The sequence below is a fragment of the Lampetra planeri genome, chromosome 66 (genome assembly GCF_965212315.1).
Source record: "Lampetra planeri chromosome 66, kcLamPlan1.2.h2, whole genome shotgun sequence".
Taxonomy (NCBI): domain Eukaryota; kingdom Metazoa; phylum Chordata; class Hyperoartia; order Petromyzontiformes; family Petromyzontidae; genus Lampetra; species Lampetra planeri.
The window spans coordinates 2097333-2118363 of NC_136172.1; the positions used below are offsets into that span (position 1 = coordinate 2097333).

The following is a 21031-nucleotide window of genomic DNA, read 5'->3' on the forward strand; positions in this document are numbered from 1 at the left end:
AACTCTCCACCATGGCCAAGACCAAAGAGCTCTCCAAGGATGTCAGGGACAAGATTGTAGACCTACACAAGGCTGGAATGGGCTACAAGACCATCGCCAAGCAGCTTGGTGAGAAGGTGACAACAGTTGGTGCGATTGTTCGCAAATGGAAGAAACACAAAAGAACTGTCAATCTCCCTCGGCCTGGGGCTCCATGCAAGATCTCACCTCGTGGAGTTGCAATGATCATGAGAACGGGGAGGAATCAGCCCAGAACTACACGGGAGGATCTTGTCAATGATCTCAAGGCAGCTGGGACCATAGTCACCAAGTAAACAGTTGGTAACACACTACGCCGTGAATGACTGAAATCCTGCAGCGCCCGCAAGGTCCCCCTGCTTAAGAAAGCACATATACATGCCCGTCTGAAGTTTGCCAATGAACATTTAAATGATTCAGAGGACAACGGAGTGAAAGTGTTGTGGTCAGATGAGACCAAAATGGAGCTCTTTGGCATCAACTCAACTCGCCGTGTTTGGAGGAGGAGGAATGCTGCCTATGACCCCAAGAACACCATCCCCACCGTCAAAACATAGAGGTGGAAACATTATGCTTTGGGGGTGTTTTTCTGCTAAGGGGACAGGATAACTTCACCGCATCAAAGGGACGATGGACGGGGCCATGTACCGTCAAATTTTGGGTGAGAACCTCCTTCCCTCAGCCAGGGCATTGAAAATGGGTCGTGGATGGGTATTCCAGCATGACAATTACCCAAAACACAAGGCCAAGGCAACAAAGGAGTGGCTCAAGAAGAAGCACATTAAGGTCCTGGAGTGGCCTAGCCAGTTTCCAGACTTTAATCTCATAGAAAACCTGTGGAGGGAGCTGAAGGTTCGAGTTGCCAAACGTCAGCCTCGAAACCTTAATGACTTGGAGAAGATCTGCAAAGAGGAGTGGGACAAAATCCCTCCTGAGATGTGTGCAAACCTGGTGGCCAACTACAAGAAACGTCTGACCTCTGTGATTGCCAACAAGGGGTTTGCCACCAAGTACTAAGTCATGTTTTGCAGAGGGGTCAAATACTTATTTCCCTCATTAAAATGCAAATCAATTTATAACATTTTTGACATGCGTTTTTCTGGATTTTGTTGTTATTCTGTCTCTCACTGTTCAAATAAACCTACCATTAAAATTATAGACTGATCATTTTTTTGTCAGTGGGCAAACGTACAAAATCAGCAGGGGATCAAATACGTTTTTTCCCTCCTCGCTGTATCTCTGTGCATCCCCCCGCCCATCCCAGCGAGCTGCTGGTCCAGCTGATCTCCGGCCCCGCCGTGGCCGTGGAGCTGCAGGGGGAGGGGGCCGTGGGGGTCGTGGCCTCCGCCCTGGGGCCTGGCGACCCCCAGCGGGCGAGGGCCACCAGCCCGGCCAGCCTGAGGGCCCGCTACGGCGTCAGCGGGGCCCTCAATGTGGGGCACGCGCCACGCGACATCACCACGGCGCAGCGGGTACAGCGCGACCTCCAACGCGACCGCCGTCACTGCCACAAGCATCGCGTCACCACTACCGTCACCATCGTGCAACGGCCACCACCGCCAACATCACTGCACGCAAACCACCGTCACCACACGCATCACCATCGTGAAATAGCCACAACCGCCACAACAACCGCCACGACCGACTCGTTAAACAAATGTGGCCTCCTAAGGGCTCAACGCCACAGACCACGCCGAAGGGGCTGTCCGGGTGGAAGGGGTCGAGCAGTCAGATGCCCACCAGCTACCCCTCAATCGCTTGCCCCCTTCTATCCCCTAATTCCTATCGTCTGTCCCTGCCACCTGCCACCCTCTAAATGCCCTCCCCCCCCCCCATCTTCACGACGTGCGACTTTTTCTAACCTCATCGCCATCCCTCTACATTCTCAAAAAACACCCACCCCCCCCCACTCCCCTTCCCCGCTCTCTGCACCCATTGGCGCCAATCCACCGAGGCCTCGAGAATTCCCACTCAGTCTGTGACGAGCCACGCTTCCACGCGTTGTTCTAGCATTTACAGAAACCTGGATATCCACACTGAACGCTGCCACCCCAGCTGCGCTGTTAACATCTCGCACCAACTTCATTCACCGCGGCCCCCTGGCGTGCCTGATGGCGGCGTTGGGTTGCTATTCTCCTTCATGTGCATCCCCTCACCTCCACCTGGTGCCCTCTTTCGAATTTCAACTTTCCTCATTCTCCTTCCCCTTTGCAATTCCACTTCTAATCCTTTACCGCCCCCCTGGTCAGCGCTTCTCGTCCTTCGACGAAGTGGATTGCCTTCTCTCCACGATCCTTCCTATCCCATCTCCGCTGATTCTTCTGGGAGACTTCAACCTCCATCTTACTTCCCCATCTACCCCCTCAACTTGAATGTCCCTCACGAGCTCTTTCAACCTACGCCTCGTATCCGCTCCTCTGACTTACCCCACCGGTAGCACGCTTGATCTTATCTTCACTTCCACTTGCTCAGCTTCCACCATGCCCTGGTTGACCCACGTCCTCCGTCCGATCACCTATTACTGACTGTGACACTCACAATTCCATCCAACCTTTCACCCCCCCCCCCCCACGCCTCTGCCGAAATCTGCGCACCTCTTATCACTCTGCACTTCTTCCTCGGGTTTCCTCTGATCTTCTGCAGCTATGTTACTTCTCCCACCTCCACCCAGACAAAGCATCATCCATCCGACATTCTGCACTATCCTATTCTTCCTCGGCCTTTGCTGACACATGGGCTAAAGATTCGGCGTCGCCTCATACGCAAAGCCGAGCGAACCTAGAAGACCCTATTCCCTTCGGACTCCCACTCCGTTTACGTTTTCTTACTTTCCGATTTCACTTCTGCACCGGAGGCCGCTCGCCAAACCTATTTCCTGTCCCCTCATTTATTTTCTTTCTGTGCACCCTGCTCAGCTATTGTCTACCGTAGACACTCTGAGGATGGAGATGGACGTCGCAAACTCGTATTTAGTCTTTTGCCCCCTCCCCTGTAGTCCTCTCCAACTATATCTGTCTCCGTTCCTGTCAGAGCACCATACGACCCCTCTCCTCCCTCCCCTACTTCAAACATCATCTCCAAAACTCACCCCACTTTTTCCTCCCTTGATCCCCTACCGCCTTCCCTGCTTCTATCTGTCATCGCCACTTTCCTTCCGGACCTCCGAGCTCTCGTCACCTCTTCCCTCTTGTCTGGAATCTTCACCAACGCCATCGTCCTACTGCATCCCATTTCTTGCTTTCCTACTTTTCCAATCTCCGTGACCGCCTCGTTCACACCTGACTCACTTCCTACATCTCTTCACATGCTCTCTCTATCCCCTCCACCAATCGCTTTCCGCCCTCTCCGTTCCACCGATACCGCTCTGCTCCACGTGCACAACCACTTGGCGCACTCACGTCACTCAGGCCTCTCATCCGCCCTAATTTTGCTCGACCTGTCCGAGGCTTTTGACACCCTTGATCACCCCATCCTCTCATCCACCCTGTCGAACCTCGGCATGCCTGGCACCCCACTTCCCTGGCTCTGGCCTCGCCTCACTTCCCGTCCATCCACTGCCTCTTGTAGCCGCGTGGCTCTTCCTCCCCCGTCATCGTCGCCAGCCCCCAGGGTTCTGTCCTTGGGCCTCTCCTATTCTCCCCGTAGACGTCCCACCTGGAGCCTTCCTCTCTTCTTTCAATCTCTCGTATCACCTATTCGCCGACGACACGCACATCTGATTTTCCTTTAAGGCTGCAACAACCACCACGACCACAACAAACCACAATGCAACCACCACCATCAGCACCACCATGCAACTGCCACCACCATGCAACCACCACCGCAACTGCCACCATCACTACTTCCATGCAACCACCCCCACCATGTAACCATCACCACCTCAACCACCACCTTCACCACTACCACACAGCCACCACCACTCGAGCACCACCACACAACCACCACCACACAACCACCACCACCTTCACCACACAACCACTGCCACCACACAACCACCGCCACCACACAACCACAACGCAATCACCAATATGCAACCATAACCACAGTTATAACACAACCCACTACCACACAATCACTGCACAACCACCGCCACACAACCTCCACCAAACAACCTCCACCAAACAACCACCACCACAACCACCACCACACAACTGCCACCATACAACTGTCACACAACCACCATCACCACACCATGACATCACCACACAACCACCATCATCACACCATCACCACACAACCACCACACAACTACCATGACCACACCATCACCACACAACCGACACTAAACCACCACCACACAACCACCACCACACAACCATCACCACAAGCACCTTCACGGCTCTCGTTGTGGCAGGAGCTGGCATGGTTCTTCCCTGACGAGGCTGGGGCCGGCGGTGATGCCGGCGGTGGTGCTGGCGGTGGTGCTGGCGGCGGTGGTGGCGGCAGTGGTGGTGGTCGGTTGGGGAACACGGCGCGGCTCGGAGAGGTCACCTGCTGCATCGTCAAACCGCACGCGCTCGCCGCAGGTACCACACTCACCACACTCACCACACTCACCGCAGGTTCCACACTCACCGCAGGTTCCACACCACACTCACCGCAGTAACGACACTCACCACGCTCGCCACAGGTACCACGCTCGCCACAGGTACCACGCTCGCCACACTCAGCATGTCTTCATAGTGTGCCAGACAGCAGTTTTACTTCTTGTGTCTCCCGTTCATTCTCAATTTGTACCGTTGAGTTTGCGTTTTAACACTCGCTCTCATGACGTACCGCAGTGTCAAGCCTCATCCTCGTCATGTCTGTTGAACTTCTGTTGCACCATGCGTAGCCAAGCGGACTAATCTGTGAGTCTCTGTGAGTCTCTGTGAGTTTCTGTGTGTGTGTATGTAGAACTTCTGTTGCACCATGCCTAGCCACGCGGACTAATCTGTGAGTCTCTGTGAGTCTCTGTGTGTGTGTGTGTATGTAGAACTTCTGTTGCACCATACCTAGTCAAGCGGGTTAATCTGTGAGTCTCTGTGAGTCTCTGTGTGTGTGTATGTAGAACTTCTGTTGCACCATGCCTAGCCACGTGGACTAATCTGTGAGTCTCTGTGAGTCTCTGTGTGTGTGTATGTAGAACTTCTGTTGCACCATGCCTAGCCACGCGGGTTAATCTGTGAGTCTCTGTGAGTCTCTATGGGTGTCTATGAGTCTGGGTGTCTGTGGGTGTTTGTGTATGTGTGTGTGTAATGACGCCAACACACATTGTTAGTGTGAGCCTTTTGAGTTGGACACAGCACCAACACGAGGCCCGGGCTTCGTTCTGGTTGCTTGAAGCTCGTCCTCTCCCCGGACGCCCCCTCCCCTTGTGCTGTCCCCTTTCATACACCCCGAGCCCTCGTTCTGGAAGCTGCGCTCACCCCACTTCTGTCATCCAATCCTCGTCCACCTCCAATGGTTGTCAACCGTCACCCCTACCGTCCACCCTCGCTTCCCGCCTTTTACGCGTTCAAATCTCTCCTCCTATTCTTTTGAACCTTGCCTCCCGACCAATCGCTCTGGAGGCCCCTCTGGACCAATCGGAGGCCTTGGTTGGCTTCCTGACTGCCCGTTAGTACGTATGCTTCTTTTAGGTAAATGGACTGTTGCCTCGGTCATTAGAGATGCATGTTGAGCTTTCACACCATACGTAGCCAACCGTGCCAATCTGTGGGTCTCTGCGAGTCTCTGTGTGTATGTGTAGTGACTAACTCGGAGACGATAAGACTTGGAGGCACTTCTTTATTTAACGAGCACCATTGGGATTAACACACTTAACATTTATTCCGCCTATTGTCGGCGACGCTACTTAGTTAAAACAGTTGGGAGGCTGTCTGACTGGTGGATAACGAGAAGGACGGTGAAGATGACGAGAAGGACGGTGAAGATGATGAGAAGGACGGTGAAGATGACAAGAAGGACGGTGAAGATGATGAGGACAGTGAAGATAATGACAAGGACGTGACGATGATGAGAAGGACGGTGAAGATGATGAGAAGGACGGTGACGATGACGAGAAGGACGGTGAAGATGACGAAAAGGACGGTGAAGATGACGAGAAGGACGGTGACGATGAGGAGAAGGACGGTGACGATGATGAGAAGGACGGTGACGATGAGGAGAAGGACGGTGATGAGAAGGATGGTGACGATGATGAGAAGGACGGTGAAGATGACGAGAAGGACGGTGAAGATGATGAGAAGGACGGTGAAGATGACGAGAAGGACGGTGACGATGACGAGAAGGACGGTGACGATGACGAGAAGGACGGTGACGATGATGAGAAGGATGGTGAAGATGACGAGAAGGACGGTGAAGATGATGAGAAGGACGGTGACGATGATGAGAAGGACGGTGACGATGACGAGAAGAATGGTGAAGATGACGAGAAGGACGGTGACGATGATGAGAAGGACGGTGAAGATGATGAGAAGGACGGTGACGATGATGAGAAGGACGGTGAAGATGATGAGAAGGACGGTGAAGATGACGAGAAGGACGGTGAAGATGACATGAAGGACGGTGAAGATGACGAGAAGGACGGTGAAGATGACGAGAAGGACGGTGACAATGATGAGAAGGACGGTGAAGATGACGAGAAGGACGGTGACGATGACGAGAAGGACGGTGAAGATGACGAGAAGGACGGTGAAGATGACGAGAAGGACGGTGACGATGATGAGAAGGACGGTGAAGATGACGAGAAGGACGGTGACGATGATGAGAAGGACGGTGAAGATGACGAGAAGGACGGTGACGATGATGAGAAGGACGGTGAAGATGACGAGAAGGACGGTGACGATGACGAGAAGGACGGTGAAGATGATGAGAAGGACGGTGAAGATGATGAGAAGGACGGTGACGATGAGGAGAAGGACGGTGACGATGATGAGAAGGACGGTGAAGATGATGAGAAGGACGGTGAAGATGATGAGAAGGACGGTGAAGATGATGAGAAGGACGGTGAAGATGATGAGAAGGACGGTGAAGATGATGAGAAGGACGGTGAAAATGACGAGAAGGACGGTGAAGATGATGAGAAGGACGGTGACGATGATGAGAAGGACGGTGAAGATGATGAGAAGGACGGTGAAGATGATGAGAAGGACGGTGAAAATGACGAGAAGGACGGTGAAGATGATGAGAAGGACGGTGAAGATGATGAGAAGGACGGTGACGATGATGAGAAGGACGGTGAAGATGATGAGAAGGACGGTGAAGATGACGAGAAGGACGGTGAAGATGACGAGAAGGACGGTGAAGATGATGAGAAGGACAATGAAGATGACGAGAAGGACGGTGAAGATGACGAGAAGGACGGTGAAGATGACGAGAAGGACGGTGACAATGATGAGAAGGACGGTGAAGATGACGAGAAGGACGGTGACGATGACGAGAAGGACGGTGAAGATGATGAGAAGGACGGTGACGATGATGAGAAGGACGGTGAAGATGACGAGAAGGATGGTGAAGATGATGAGAAGGACGGTGAAGATGATGAGAAGGACGGTGACGATGATGAGAAGGACGGTGACGATGACGAGAAGGACGGTGAAGATGACGAGAAGGACGGTGAAGATGACGAGAAGGATGGTGAAGATGATGAGAAGGACGGTGAAGATGACGAGAAGGACGGTGACGATGATGAGAAGGACGGTGACGATGATGAGAAGGACGGTGACGATGACGAGAAGGATGGTGACGATGACGAGAAGGACGGTGAAGATGACGAGAAGGACGGTGACGATGACGAGAAGGACGGTGACGATGATGAGAAGGACGGTGACGATGATGAGAAGGACGGTGAAGATGACGAGAAGGACGGTGGAGATGACGAGAAGGACGGTGAAGATGACGAGAAGGACGGTGACGATGACGAGAAGGACGGTGACGATGATGAGAAGGACGGTGACGATGATGAGAAGGACGGTGAAGATGACGAGGGGATGGGGACGACGATGGACTTGAGCAAGGTCCCCACAGCGACCCCTCTCACGCGAGGTCCCCACAGGGACCCCTCTCACGCGAGGTCCCCACAGGGACCCTCTCACACGAGGTGCCCACAGGGACCCCTCTCACACGAGGTCTCCCACAGGGGCCCCTCTCCCACGAGGCCCCCTGTGGGACCCCTCTCACGCGAGGTCCCCACAGGGACCCTCTCACGCGAGGTCCCCACAGGGACCCCTCTCACGCGAGGTTCCCACAGGGACCCCTCTCACACTGTCAGCGTGGACTCGCTCCGCTTCCTTTCTGGAACCTTCCAGCGGGTTCCTGGTGGGCCCCCTCTGTGAACTTTCCCCTAGATCCCCCCTCTCGTGAACACCCTGGCCTGCTGACGTCAGGACTGCCGTACGCCGCAGATCCCCTTTTCTGCCAGCAGCCAGCGCTCTGCCACTACGTATATATGTTGAACTTATTTCGCACCCTACGTAGCCAAGCGGGCTAAACTTTGGGTCTCTGTGGATTTCTATGGGTGTCTCTATGGGTCTGGGTGTCTGTGGGTCTCTGTATTTAGATATGTTGAACTGCAGAGGAGAGGCTACTACTTCTCTGTTTGGAGCTGGACCGGTACTGCCTGGATCTCTGTGGTATTCGGGAGGTCCAGTGGACCGGCTCTGGCTCCTGCCACCATGAGGGGTGGACAGTCCTCTACTCGGGGCAGGAAACTGCCAAAGAACAGGGATTGCCTCTTCTAAACAATATAATGAAGGGGGCGTGGGAGCGTGGCGGTGAGGTATGGGAAGCTGTAAGCCCCAGGTTACTGTGGGCTCACCTTCCCATCAACCAGAGGCGAGGAGTGGTGGTGGTGGTTAGTTATGCCGCCACCCAAGATAAACATCAATGGAGGGATGCAGGCAAGGCCGATGAGTCAGATGCCTTCTATGAGCTCCTGTCACAAGTGCTGGCTAAAGTGGCCCCTCGGGATAGAGTCATCCTGTTGGGTGACTTCAATGCTCGAGTGGGTGATGATGCTGGCACCTGGGCTGGAGTGATTGGAAGGCGTAGAACCAGATCAACTTAATAACAACGGTAGGAGGCTGCCGGACTTCTGTGCAGCCCTTTGGCTTGTAATTGCTAACACGCTGTTCCGGCATCGGCGCATCCACACAGCATCATGGATGCACACCGGGTCCAAGCAAGAACATCTGCCCAACTATATAGTGACAGAACAGCGGATGCAAGCCCATGTCCTTGACACCAGGACCTACTGTGAAGTTGATCTGCCTACTGACCATCGGCTTGTCATCTGTAAAATGCGCCTGCCATTCTTTCACTCCGGTGGTGGATGTACACCCAGGGCCCCGTTCAAATCCACAGTGGCCTGGTCACAGCTAGCTGATGAAAGTTGCAAGTGGGAATTTCATCATCACTTGCAGCTGGGGTTGGCATCTTCCCCCCATCCTCCTGATGCTGAGGGGAAGTTGGTGAGGTTTAGGACTGTGACTCAGGCAGCTGGAATGGCTGCTTTGGGTACACAGTCCAAACCTCCCCAGAGGCCCTGGCTGACAGAGGAGGTGTTCCGGCTGGCTGATAATAAGCAACAGGCCCACTCCCACCAGCTACAGAATCCCACATTGGAGAATGAGGAGGCTTACTACAGCCTATTCTCGGAGGTTCGGAGAGCCGTGCGGTGTTGCAAGGATGGGTGGTGGTTGCGGGTTGCTGCCTCATTAGCCCACGATCAAATTAATTTGCAGCGGCACACCTATCACCATCATTAAGGGAAATAAAGGTGATCCGATCTCCGACCCCCAGGAACAGGTGGGGCAAAGTGGGGATGACCCTGCTGAGGCTGCGGTGCCTCAAATATTGGAAGAAGTAGTCACTTCATGTGAGTGGCTGGCTGAAGTGCGATCTGTTGAAGTACGGAAGGCAATTCAGAGTCAAACCAGAAAAATTGTCAGGCAGAAATTATTCTCTAAGCGAAATAATGAGGGAGGGTAGCGTTTGTGTCTAGACTGCCCTATATGACATCATAATAATAGTCTGAACCACTGGATGGGTTCCGCAGAATTGTAAGGATGCCCTGGTGGGGTCCCCCTCTTTAAGATGGGGGACCACACAGACTGTAACAATTATAGGAGCATCTCCCTCCTCAGTGTGCCGGGAATGGTCCAGGCAAGGATTATTCAACACCACCTTACCAAGCACGCTGAGGAGAGGCTTGCAGAGCCCCAATGTGGTTTCATGCCAGGGCGATTCAGCATAGATGCCGTATTTTCTGTCCGTCTACTCCAGGAGAGCTGTAGGTAATTCCAACAGGATCTACATCTCTGCTTTATTGCCCTGGTCAAGGCCTATGATACCATCGATAGACCTTGGCTCTGAGTTGTTCTTCGTGCTTTGGGAGTCCCTGACTCTACTCACAATCATTAAGGACCTTCATGATGGTGGGCAGGCGTGGGTAAAACTACGTGGCTAGGAGTCGGAGCCTTTCCCTGTTCACCTTCGGGTGCGACAGGGATGTCCTCTGGCTCCCACATTATTTAACGTATTTTTCGACCACGTATTTCGTGAAGCCTTCTATGGCTGTACCAGAGGAATCTGCATCTGGTGCAGATACAATGGTGGCTGATCGATGCCCGGGTACGGTCAAGGGATGGCTCCCTATTGGTCAACCATGTTATGTATGCTGATGATGTGGTGATTGCTGCTCATTCAGAGGAGTTGGAGGCGCTGCTACTGAACCTGGAGCGTGCCACTAAAAGTTGGGTCTCCACCATAAGCCCCACGAAAACTAAGCGGCTGCCTGGGTAGTATGTACCATCGGACACTCCACCCCCTCAACTCCCCTTTAGTGATGGGGCAGTTGTGGAGATAGTGGAGAGTTTTCCATACCTGGGCAGTGTGCTTATGACAGATTAGGTCTCACTGAATCAGTCGAGCGGCAATATATATTCATCAGCTGCGTAACGCTGTGTGGAAGCTACCTGGTCTTTCGCTCCACACGAAGCTTCAGGTCTTCTCGGCCACGGTCATTCCCTCCCTTCTCTTTGCTTGCGAAATGTGGATCCCCCTAATGGGACATCTTCGCCGGTTAGAAACATTTAGCCTGGCCTGCCTACGATCCATCCTGGGTTTAACTAGGCTGGAATGTGTAAGGAGCTCACAAATCCTTGAAAGACCTGGATAAAGTCTCATCGGTGAACTCCTCCGGCAGGCAAGGCTGCGTTTGCTGGGTCATGTAGCCTGCATGCCCAGCCATCGCATACCTAAACATCTTTTGTTTGGCCGGATAGAGGGGGCTAAACGGGTGCAACACGGGCTAGAGAGGAGATGGAGTGATGTGGTACAGGAGGACGTGGAGCTGAGTGGACTTGCCCGATGACTGGTACCAGCAGTGTCAAGATCGGCCTCTGTGGAGGAGGCACGTGAGGGACACTACTGGGTAGTTGGAGGCAGTTGCCCTCCAGCAACAACGGAGGGCAGAGGAGCGATGCTCACAACAACGAGCGGAGCACCGGGTGGCTAAAGCACAGCAAGTTGGCACAGTAGGGGGCACAGGTGATGCATCAGCCAGTCATCTCGGTCATCTCAGTCAGTCGACCCGTGGCACCTGGGTCTGCCCCGTGACCTCCTTCCAGTGGGCGTTCGACGCTTCACGTGGCCTCAAGGTGCACATGGCCTGGCCAAGCGCCATGGTGACGTCACCGCCACTTAGTGGTGAATGGCGGTTGTTGTTGTTATGTATGTTTAACTTTTTTCGCACCGTATGTAGCCAACCAGACAAATCTATGGGTCTCTCTGGATGCCTCTGGGTCTGGGTGTTTGTGGGTCTCTGTGTATGTATCTATGTATGTTGAACTTCTTTCGCACCATCCATAGCCAACCGTGCTAATCGGAGGTTGTGTGGTGCTAGGGACTACACACTAAAACACAACAAGCACTTTTAAAGAAATGAGTTTGTCAGTAATAAAGAGCAGCGGTTCTTCACCTGGGGTGTACGCTCCTCCTGGGGGTGCGAGATGCCTCTTCTGGGGGTGCGAGACATGGGCAGTTTTTTTAAAGTTAAATCATCAAAAATAAATTAGGCACGGGTACATAAGAACAACTACTTTTGTTTTATCAGACCTCTATATTTATTTACATTATACACGTTTTTTTAACAATTGAGAACCAAAGGGGGGTGCAAGGTGGCAGCGGTAAAGGTCAAGGATTACTGATCTAGATGATGATTTAAAAGTGCATCATAGCTCCCCATTGCTTTACTGATATCGGTAAGGGGAAGAGCGATCCAGAGGGCCGCACAAGCAGCACAGCATCTGAAAGCGATGTACTGACCGTCCCTTTATTCGATTGGCCCTGCCAAATTCCACTGCTGCTGCTTCTCCTGCTGCTATCACTTCTGCTGTTTGCTGCTGCTGCGAGGATGAACGGCGCTCGCGTGACGACGGTGGTTTATAGCTCCCCGCTGACAAGAACTCGGTCTCTTCACGACTTAATGCCTGCGTTGGTGGCCTTTGAGGCTGTCCTCTGTCGCAAGGTTCGGGGCTAATCTTATCACCGCTGTGCTGAATGATACGCACGCACGTTTGTGTCCAGTTAGACTCTGACTCCTGCAATGGCAGATTTTTGTTTTCCACTGTCTGCATCGTGAAATCTCGGTTTGAGCTAAAAACATTTTTTGATATTATTGAATGCCAACCACGGGCTGGAGAGGAGATGGAATGATGCGGTACGGGAGGATGTGAAGCTGAGTGGACTTGCCAATGACTAGTACCAGCAGTGTCAAGATCGGCTTCAGTGGAGGAGGCTCGTGCAGGCCGCTGCTACTGGGCAGTTGGAGGCAGTCGCCCTCCAGCAGTAGACAGAGGTCAGAGGAGCGACGCTCACAACAACAAGCGGAGGGCCGGGTGACTAAAACACAGCAAGTTGGCACAGTAGGGGGCACAGGTGGTGGTGCATCTTCCAGTCATCTCAGTCAGTCGACCCATGGCACCAACTGGGTCTGTCCCGTGACCTCCTCCTGCACCTAGCCTGGTACAACAGTCAACCCATGATACCTGGATTCTGCCCTGTGACCTCCTCCTGCACTTAGCTTGGCACAGCAGTCAACCCATGACACCTGGTGTCTGTCCCGTGACCTCCTCCTGCACCTAGCCTGGCACAACCCATGGCGCTTGGGTTTTGTCCCATGACCCCCCAGCAGAGAGTGCCTTTGACACTTCTTCACGTGGCCTCAAAGTGCACCGAGCCTGGCGCAGACGCCGTGGTGACGTCACGGCCAAATAGTTGTGAATGGCGGTTAGTGTGGTTTTGTGTATCTGTGTGTGTATCTGTGTGTGTGTCTCTGTGTGTGTCTCTGTGTGTATCTCTGTGTCTGTGTGTATCTCTGTGTGTGTCTCTGTGTGTGTATCTCTGTGTGTGTCTCTGTGTATCTCTGTGTGTGTCTCTGTGTGTATCTCTGTGTGTGTCTCTGTGTGTATCTCTGTGTATCTCTGTGTGTGTCTCTGTGTGTATCTCTGTGTGTGTATCTTTGTGTGTGTGTCTGTGTATCTCTGTGTGCATCTCTGTGTGCGTCTCTGTGTGTATCTCTGTGTGTGTCTCTGTGTGTATCTCTGTGTGTGTTTCTGTGTGTATCTCTGTCTGTGTCTCTGTGTGTGTCTCTGTGTATCTCTGTGTGTGTCTCTGTGTGTATCTCTGTGTGTGTCTCTGTGTGTATCTCTGTGTGTATCTCTGTGTCTCTATGTGTGTCTCTGTGTGTATCTCTGTGTGCATCTCTGTGTGTGTCTCTGTGTATCTCTGTGTGTGTCTCTGTGTGTATCTCTGTGTGTGTCTCTGTGTATCTGTGTGTGTGTCCCTGTGTATCTCTGTGTGTGTCCCTGTGTGTGTCTCTGTGTGTATCTCTGTGTGGGTCTCTGTGTGTATCTCTGTGTGTGTTTCTGTGTGTATCTCTGTGTGTGTCTCTGTGTGTGTCTCTGTGTATCTCTGTGTGTGTCTCTGTGTGTGTTTCTGTGTGTATCTGTGTGTGTGTCTCTGTGTGTATCTCTGTGTGTATCTCTGTGTCTCTATGTGTGTCTCTGTGTGTATCTCTGTGTGTGTCTCTGTGTGTATCTCTGTGTGTGTTTCTGTGTGTATCTCTGTGTGTGTATCTCTGTGTGTGTCTCTCTGTGTGTGTCTGTGTGTGTCTCTGTGTGTATCTCTGTGTGTGTTTCTGTGTGTATCTCTGTGTGTGTCTCTGTGTGTGTCTCTGTGTATCTCTGTGTGTGTCTCTGTGTGTGTTTCTGTGTGTATCTCTGTGTGTGTCTCTGTGTGTATCTCTGTGTGTATCTCTGTGTCTCTATGTGTGTCTCTGTGTGTGTCTCTGTGTTTGTCTCTGTGTGTATCTCTGTGTGTGTTTCTGTGTGTATCTCTGTGTGTGTCTCTGTGTATCTCTGTGTGTGTCTCTGTGTGTATCTCTGTGTGTGTTTCTGTGTGTATCTCTGTGTGTGTCTCTGTGTATGTCTCTGTGTATCTCTGTGTGTGTCTCTGTGTGTATCTCTGTGTGTGTCTCCTCTCAGGCTGCCTGGGTCAGATTCTCCGCTCCATCACAGAGGCCGGGTTTGAGATCTCGGCCATGGCCTCGGTAATATCACATCACCACCATCACACCACCATCACTACCATCACCATCACATCACCACCATCACCATCACACCACCACCACCATCACCACCACCATCACCATCACATCACCATCACCACCACCATCACACCACCATCATCACCACCATCACCACCACCACCATCACATCACCACCACCATCACATCACCATCACATCACCATCACACCACCATCACTGTGTGTGTACACTGTGTGTGTGTACGCTGTGTGTGTATACACTGTGTGTGTGTATACACTGTGTGTGTGTATACACTGTGTATGTATACACTGTGTGTGTACACACTGTGTGTGTACACACACTGTGTGTGTGTGTCTATGCTGTGTGTGTGTACACTGTGTGTGTGTCTATGCTGTGTGTGTGTACACTGTGTGTGTGTCTATGCTGTGTGTGTATACTGTGTGTGTCTATATATGCTGTGTGTGTGTGTACACTGTGTGTGTGTGTACACTGTGTGTGTGTTAGTGTACGCTGTGTGTGTGTACACTGTGTACACACTGTGTGTGTGTACACTGTGTGTGTACATACACTGTGTGTGTCTATATATACTGTGTGTGTGTGTACACAGTGTGTGTGTCTATGCTGTGTGTGTGTACACTATGTGTGTGTCTACGCTGTGTGTGTGTATACTGTGTGTGTCTATATATGCTGTGTGTGTACACTGTGTGTGTGTGTACACTGTGTGTGTGTACACTGTGTGTGTTAGTGTACGCTGTGTGTGTGTACACTGTGTGTGTCTATGCTGTGTGTGTTCACTGTGTGGCTACGCTATGTGTGTACACTGTGTGTGTAGCTACACTGTGTGTGTACACTGTGTGTGTGGCTACACTGTGTGTGTACACTGTGTGTGTTTATATATGCTGTGTGTGTACACTCTGTGTGTGTGTGTACATTGTGTGCTTGTGTGTACACTGTGTGTGTCTACGCTGTGTGTGTGTACACCAGAGGTGGGACAAAGTCATTGTTATGCAAGTCCAAGTCGAGTCGCAAGTCATCAAATTCATGACTCGAGTCTGACTCGAGTCCAAGTCACATGACTCGAGTCCACATCTCATAGGTGGGACAAAGTCATTGTTATGCAAGCCCAAGTCGAGTCGCAAGTCATCAAATTCATGACTCGAGTCTGACTCGAGTCTGACTCGAGTCCAAGTCACATGACTCGAGTCCACACCTCTGGTGTACACTATGTGTGTGTATATATATGCTGTGTGTGTGTACACTGTGTGCGTGTGTGTATGTATTCTATGTGTGTGTACACTGTGTGTGTGTTAGTGTACACTTTGTGTGTGTGTGTGCACTGTGTGTGTGTGTGTACACTGTGTGTGTATATGCTATGTGTGTGTGTACACTGTGTGTGTGTTAGTGTACACTGTGTGTGTGTACACTGTGTGTGTGTGTGTACACTGTGTGTGTGTACACTGTGTGTGTATATGCTATGTGTGTGTACACTGTGTGTGTGTACGCTGTGTATGTGTGTGTACACTGTGTGTGTATGTACACTGTGTATATATATGCTGTGTGTGTGTGTGCACAGTTTTCTCTGGACCGCGTGAGCGCGGAGGAGTTCTACGAGGTGTACAAGGGCGTCGTGCCGGACTACGGCGTAAGTAGCACGCAACCACCGCCCCGGCGCGGAGCGGTGGTACAGCGGTTAGCGTCGCCCTGCCAACCCCGCAGAGACCCGAGTTCGATTCCTGCTCACGGCCGCCACCAACATCGGTGACAGCGATTATCTGAACCGGTCCTAGGCCTCCCCTAGGTCGTCTCGGCCTAAATTCAGTAACTGGTGTGGTTTGTAAGTAAACATCGCCACTGGGGAGACAAAGGCGGCCAGGCAGGAGTGGTGCTAGCCACCCACCCCACCGTGGGCCACAGTGCCGGTAGTCTTCACAGGCGCTGCGTGCTCACAGCACTTGCCCCTACAGTCTGTTCAGGCTACATGGAGGTGCTTTGTCTTTGGTTGAGTCAATCTGTAGTGCTGGGTGTGTGTAGTTGAGTCGGGCTGTAGCACTGTGTGTGTGTGTGTAGTCAGACTGTATCCCTGTGTGTGTGTGGTCTGTAGCGCTGTGTGTGTGTAGTCTGTAGCACTGTGTTTGTGTAGTCTGTAGCACTGTGTGTGTGTGTAGTCTGTAGCACTGTGTGTGCGGCAAAAACAACCCCCTACCTCCTCGCGGTGCCGGACGGGCAACTCTGTCGTGGACAGTGCTGTGGGGGGAGGGCCAATGCCCATTGGCCTCTCCACTCATGGCCTCTGTGACCACCACAGTGGCTAAACGGCGGCTCTGAACGGGTGTGAGGGGCTGGTAACCCCTCCACCTTCATTTCATTACCACCAAACTACGATTGAAACATAAATATGTAGCTAATAAGCTTGTGGCGGAGGCCCCGGGGGAACAGGCATCTATAACGTCTCCTGGCCAAACCCCAATTGGCGGAGCCAGGAGATTTAATCTTCACCCTCGGGGCTCCTCCAGAAACAACGAAAAACCACTACGGATGGCCACGTGGAATATTCGAACGCTCACTGCGGAGGAGAGGCTGCCACTCCTTTGTCGGGAGCTGGACCGGTACCGCCTGGATCTCTGTGGCATTCAAGAGGTCCGGTGGACCGGTTCTGGCTCCTGCCACCATGAGGGGTGGACAGTCCTCCACTCCAGGCAGGAGACTGCCAAACAACAGGGTGTGGCTCTTCTTTTGAACAAAAGAATGAAGGGGGCGTGGGAGCGTGGCGGTGAGGTGTGGGAAGCTTTAAGCCCCAGGATACTTTGGGCTCGCCTTCCAATCAACTGGAGGCGGGGAGTGGTGGTCGTGGTTACTCATGCCCCCATTGAAGACGAACATCCGTGGAGGGATGCAGGCAAAGCCGATGAGTCAGATGCCTTCTATGACCTCCTGTCACAGGTGCTGGCTAAAGTGGCCTCTCGGGACAGAGTCATCTTGTTGGGTGACTTCAATGCCCGAGTTGGTCATGATGCTGGCACCTGGTCTGGAGTGATTGGAAGGCATGGACCAGATCAGCTCAATAACAACGGGAGGAGGCTGCTAGATTTCTGTGCAGCTCATGGGGTTGTAATTACCAACACGCTCTTCCGGCATCAGCGCATCTACACAGCATCATGGATGCATGCCGGGTCCAAGCAACAACATCTGCTGGACTACATAGTGACGGACCAGCGGATGCGAGCCCATGTCCTTGACACCAGGACCTACCGTGGAGCTGATCTGCCCTCTGACCATCACCTAGTCATCTGTAAGATGCGCCTGCCATTCTTCCACTCCGGTGGTGGGTGTACACCCAGGACCCCATTCCAACCCAAAGTGGCCTGGTCTCAGTTAGCTGATGAAAGTTGCAAGCGAGAATTTCATCATCGCTTGCAGCTGGGGTTGGCATCGTCCCCCACTCCACCTGATGTCGAGGGTAAATGGGCGAGGTTTAAGACTGTGACTCATGCAGCTGCAATGGCTGCTTTGGGTACGCGGTCCAGGCCTCCCCAGAAAGCCTGGCTGACGGAGGAGGTGTTCAGGTTAATTGAGAAAAAGCGACAGACCCACTCTCATCGGCTACAGCATCCCACGTTGGAGAATGAGGAGGTTTACCGCAGCCTTCGCTCGGAGGTTCGGAGAGCCGTAAGGTGCTGCAAGGATGGGTGGTGGTCGCGGGTTGCTGAGGAGATGGAGTCTGCCTCAGTGGCCCGCGATCACAAATCACTATTTAACTCCATCAAAAAAGTAACCTGCAGCGCCACACCTATTACCATCATATGGGGGAAAAACGGTGATCCAATCTCCGACCCCCAGGAACAGGTTTGCAGATTTGCTGAGCATTTCTGTGAGGTCCTGGGGGAGGACAAATCTCTCAGCCAGGAAAACATCATGGCACAAAGTGTTGATAACCCTGCTGTGGCTGCCGTGCCTCAAATATTGGAAGAGGTCACCCCCTGTGAGTGGCTGGCTGAGGTGCCATCTGTTGAGGAAGTACTTAAGGCGATCCGGAGTTTGAGACCAGGAAAGGCACCGGGCAGAGATGATCTCCCAAGCGAAATGCTGAGGGAGGGTGGCGTTTGTGCACAGACTGCCCTACATGACATCATAACAACAGTCTGGGCCGCTGGACGGGTACCGCAGGATTGGAAGGATGCCCTGGTGGTCCCCCTCTTTAAGAAGGGGGACCGCACAGACTGTAACAACTACAGGGGCATCTCACTCCTCAGTGTGCCGGGAAAGGTCCTGGCAAGGATTATTCAACATCGCCTTGCTAGGCACGCTGAGGGGAGGCTTGCGGAACCCCAATGCGGTTTCAGGAAAGGGTGGTCCTGCACAGATGCCATATTTTCTGTCCGTCTGCTACAGCAGAGGTGTAGGGATTTCCAACAAGACCTACATCTCTGCTTTATTGACCTGGTCAAGGCCAATGATACCATCAAGAGGCCTGGGCTCTGGGTTGTTCTTCGTGCTTTCGGAGTCCCTGACCCTCTGCTCACGATCATTAAGGACCTTCATGATGGTGAGCGGGCCCGGGTAAAACTACGTGGCCGGGAGTCGGGAGCCTTTCCCTGTACACCTTGGGGTGCGACAGGGATGTCCTCTGGCTCCCACATTATTTAACATCTATTTCGACTGCGTAGTTCGTGAAGTCTTCAATAGCTGTACCGGGGGAATTTCCATTTGGTACAGATATAATGGGAGGCTGATCGACGCCCGGGTGCGATCAAGGGATGGCTCCCTATTGGTCAACCACGTTATGTATGCCGATGATTTGGTAATAGCTGCTCATTCAGAAGAGGAGTTGGAGACGCTGCTGCTGAGACTGGAGCGTGCCACTAAGAGATAAGGCCTTACCATCAGCCCCACCAAAACTAAGCACCTGCCTGGGTATTTTGTACCATCGGACACTCCACCCCCACAACTCCCAATCGGTGATGGGGCAGTTGTGGAGAGAGTGGAGAGTTTCCCATACCTGGGCAGTGTGCTCATGACCGGCTCCAGTTTAACAGCAGAGGTCTCACTCCGAATCAGTGGAGCGGCAATATCTTTTCATCGGTTGCGTAACGCTGTGTGGAAGCTACCTGGTCTGTCGCTCCGCACGAAGCTTCAGGTCTTCTCGGCCACGGTCATTCCCTCCCTTCTCTACGCTTGCGAAACGTGGACCCCCCTAATGGAGCATCTTCGCCGGTTGGAAACATTTAGGCTGGCCTGCCTACGATCCATCCTGGGTTTAACCAGGCTGGATTGTGTGATGAGCTCACAAGTCCTTGAAAGATCTGGGCAAAGTCCCATCAGTGAGCTCCTCCAGCAGGCAAGGCTGCGTTGGCTGGGTCATGTAGCCCGCATGCCCAGCCACCGCATGCCTAAACAGCTTTTGTTCGGCCGGATCGAGGGGGCTAAACGGGCGCGGCACGGGCTAGAGAAGAGATGGAGTGATGTGGTACAGGAGGACGTGGAGCTGAGTGGACTTGCCGATGACTGGTACCAGCGGTGTCAAGATCGGACTCAGTGGAGGAGGCTCTTGAAGGACGCTACTGGGCAGTTGGAGGCAGTCGCCCTACAACAACAACGGAGGGCGAAGGAGCGACGCTCACAACAACGAGCGGAGCGCCGGGTGGCTAAAGCACAGCAAGTTGGTACAGTAGGGGGCAAAGATGGTGCATCAGCCAGTCATCTCGGACATCTCGGTCAGTTGACCCGTGGCACCTGCTGGGTCTGCCCCGTGACCTCCTGCCGGCGGGCGTTCGACACTTCACGTGGCCTCAAGGTGCACTTGGCCTGGCACAAGCGTCGTGGTGACGTCACCGCCACTTAGTGGCGAATGGCGGTTGTTGTGTTGTTGTTGTTGTAGGTTGTATCACTGTGTGTGTGTAGTCTGTAGCACTGTGTGTGTAGTCTGTATCAGTGTGTGTATGTAGTCTGTAACGCTGTGTGTGTAGTCTGTAGCACTGTGTGTGTAGTCAGGCTGTAGCGCTGTGTGTGTGCACTTTGTGTGTGTACACTGTGTGTGTGTATGTACACTGTGTGTGTGTGTGTGTACACTGTGTGTGTGTGTACACTGTGTGTGTGTACACTGTGTGTGTGTGTACACTGTGTGTGTACACTGTGTGTGTACAGGCTGTAGCACTGTGTGTGTGTACACTGTGTGTGTGTACACTGTGTGTGTGTGTGTACACTGTGTGTGTACACTATGTGTGTACAGGCTGTAGCACTGTGTGTGTGTGTACACTGTGTGTGTGTACACTGTGTGTGTGTGTACACTGTGTGTGTACACTGTGTGTGTGTGTGTACACTGTGTGTGTGTGTGTGCACACTGTGTGTGTGTACACTGTGTGTGTGTACACTGTGTGTGTGTGTACACTGTGTGTGTACACTGTGTGTGTACACTGTGTGTGTA

At 52.7% G+C, this 21031-nt stretch overlaps 2 protein-coding genes across 4 annotated transcripts in view; one reads left to right on the forward strand and one right to left on the reverse strand.

Moving 5' to 3' along the window:
- Nucleotides 1-21031, forward strand: part of LOC144737224 (nucleoside diphosphate kinase homolog 7-like) — a 128836-nt gene that overhangs the window by 102437 nt on the left and 5368 nt on the right. Inside the window, exons 6-9 of one of the 3 annotated variants that reach the window (XM_078619946.1) lie at nt 1283-1490; nt 4373-4544; nt 14547-14611; nt 16184-16252. In XM_078619946.1, coding sequence (XP_078476072.1) covers nt 1283-1490; nt 4373-4544; nt 14547-14611; nt 16184-16252 — 514 coding nt within the window. The other 2 variants (XR_013588916.1, XM_078619945.1) reach the window with 2 other exon arrangements.
- The window catches only part of LOC144737226 (uncharacterized), a 140356-nt gene continuing 131940 nt past the window's right edge, over nt 12616-21031 (reverse strand). Inside the window, exon 3 of the mRNA XM_078619947.1 lies at nt 12616-20977. The gene's annotated coding sequence lies outside the window, so the exon portion shown is untranslated. The remainder of the gene's footprint in view (nt 20978-21031) is intronic.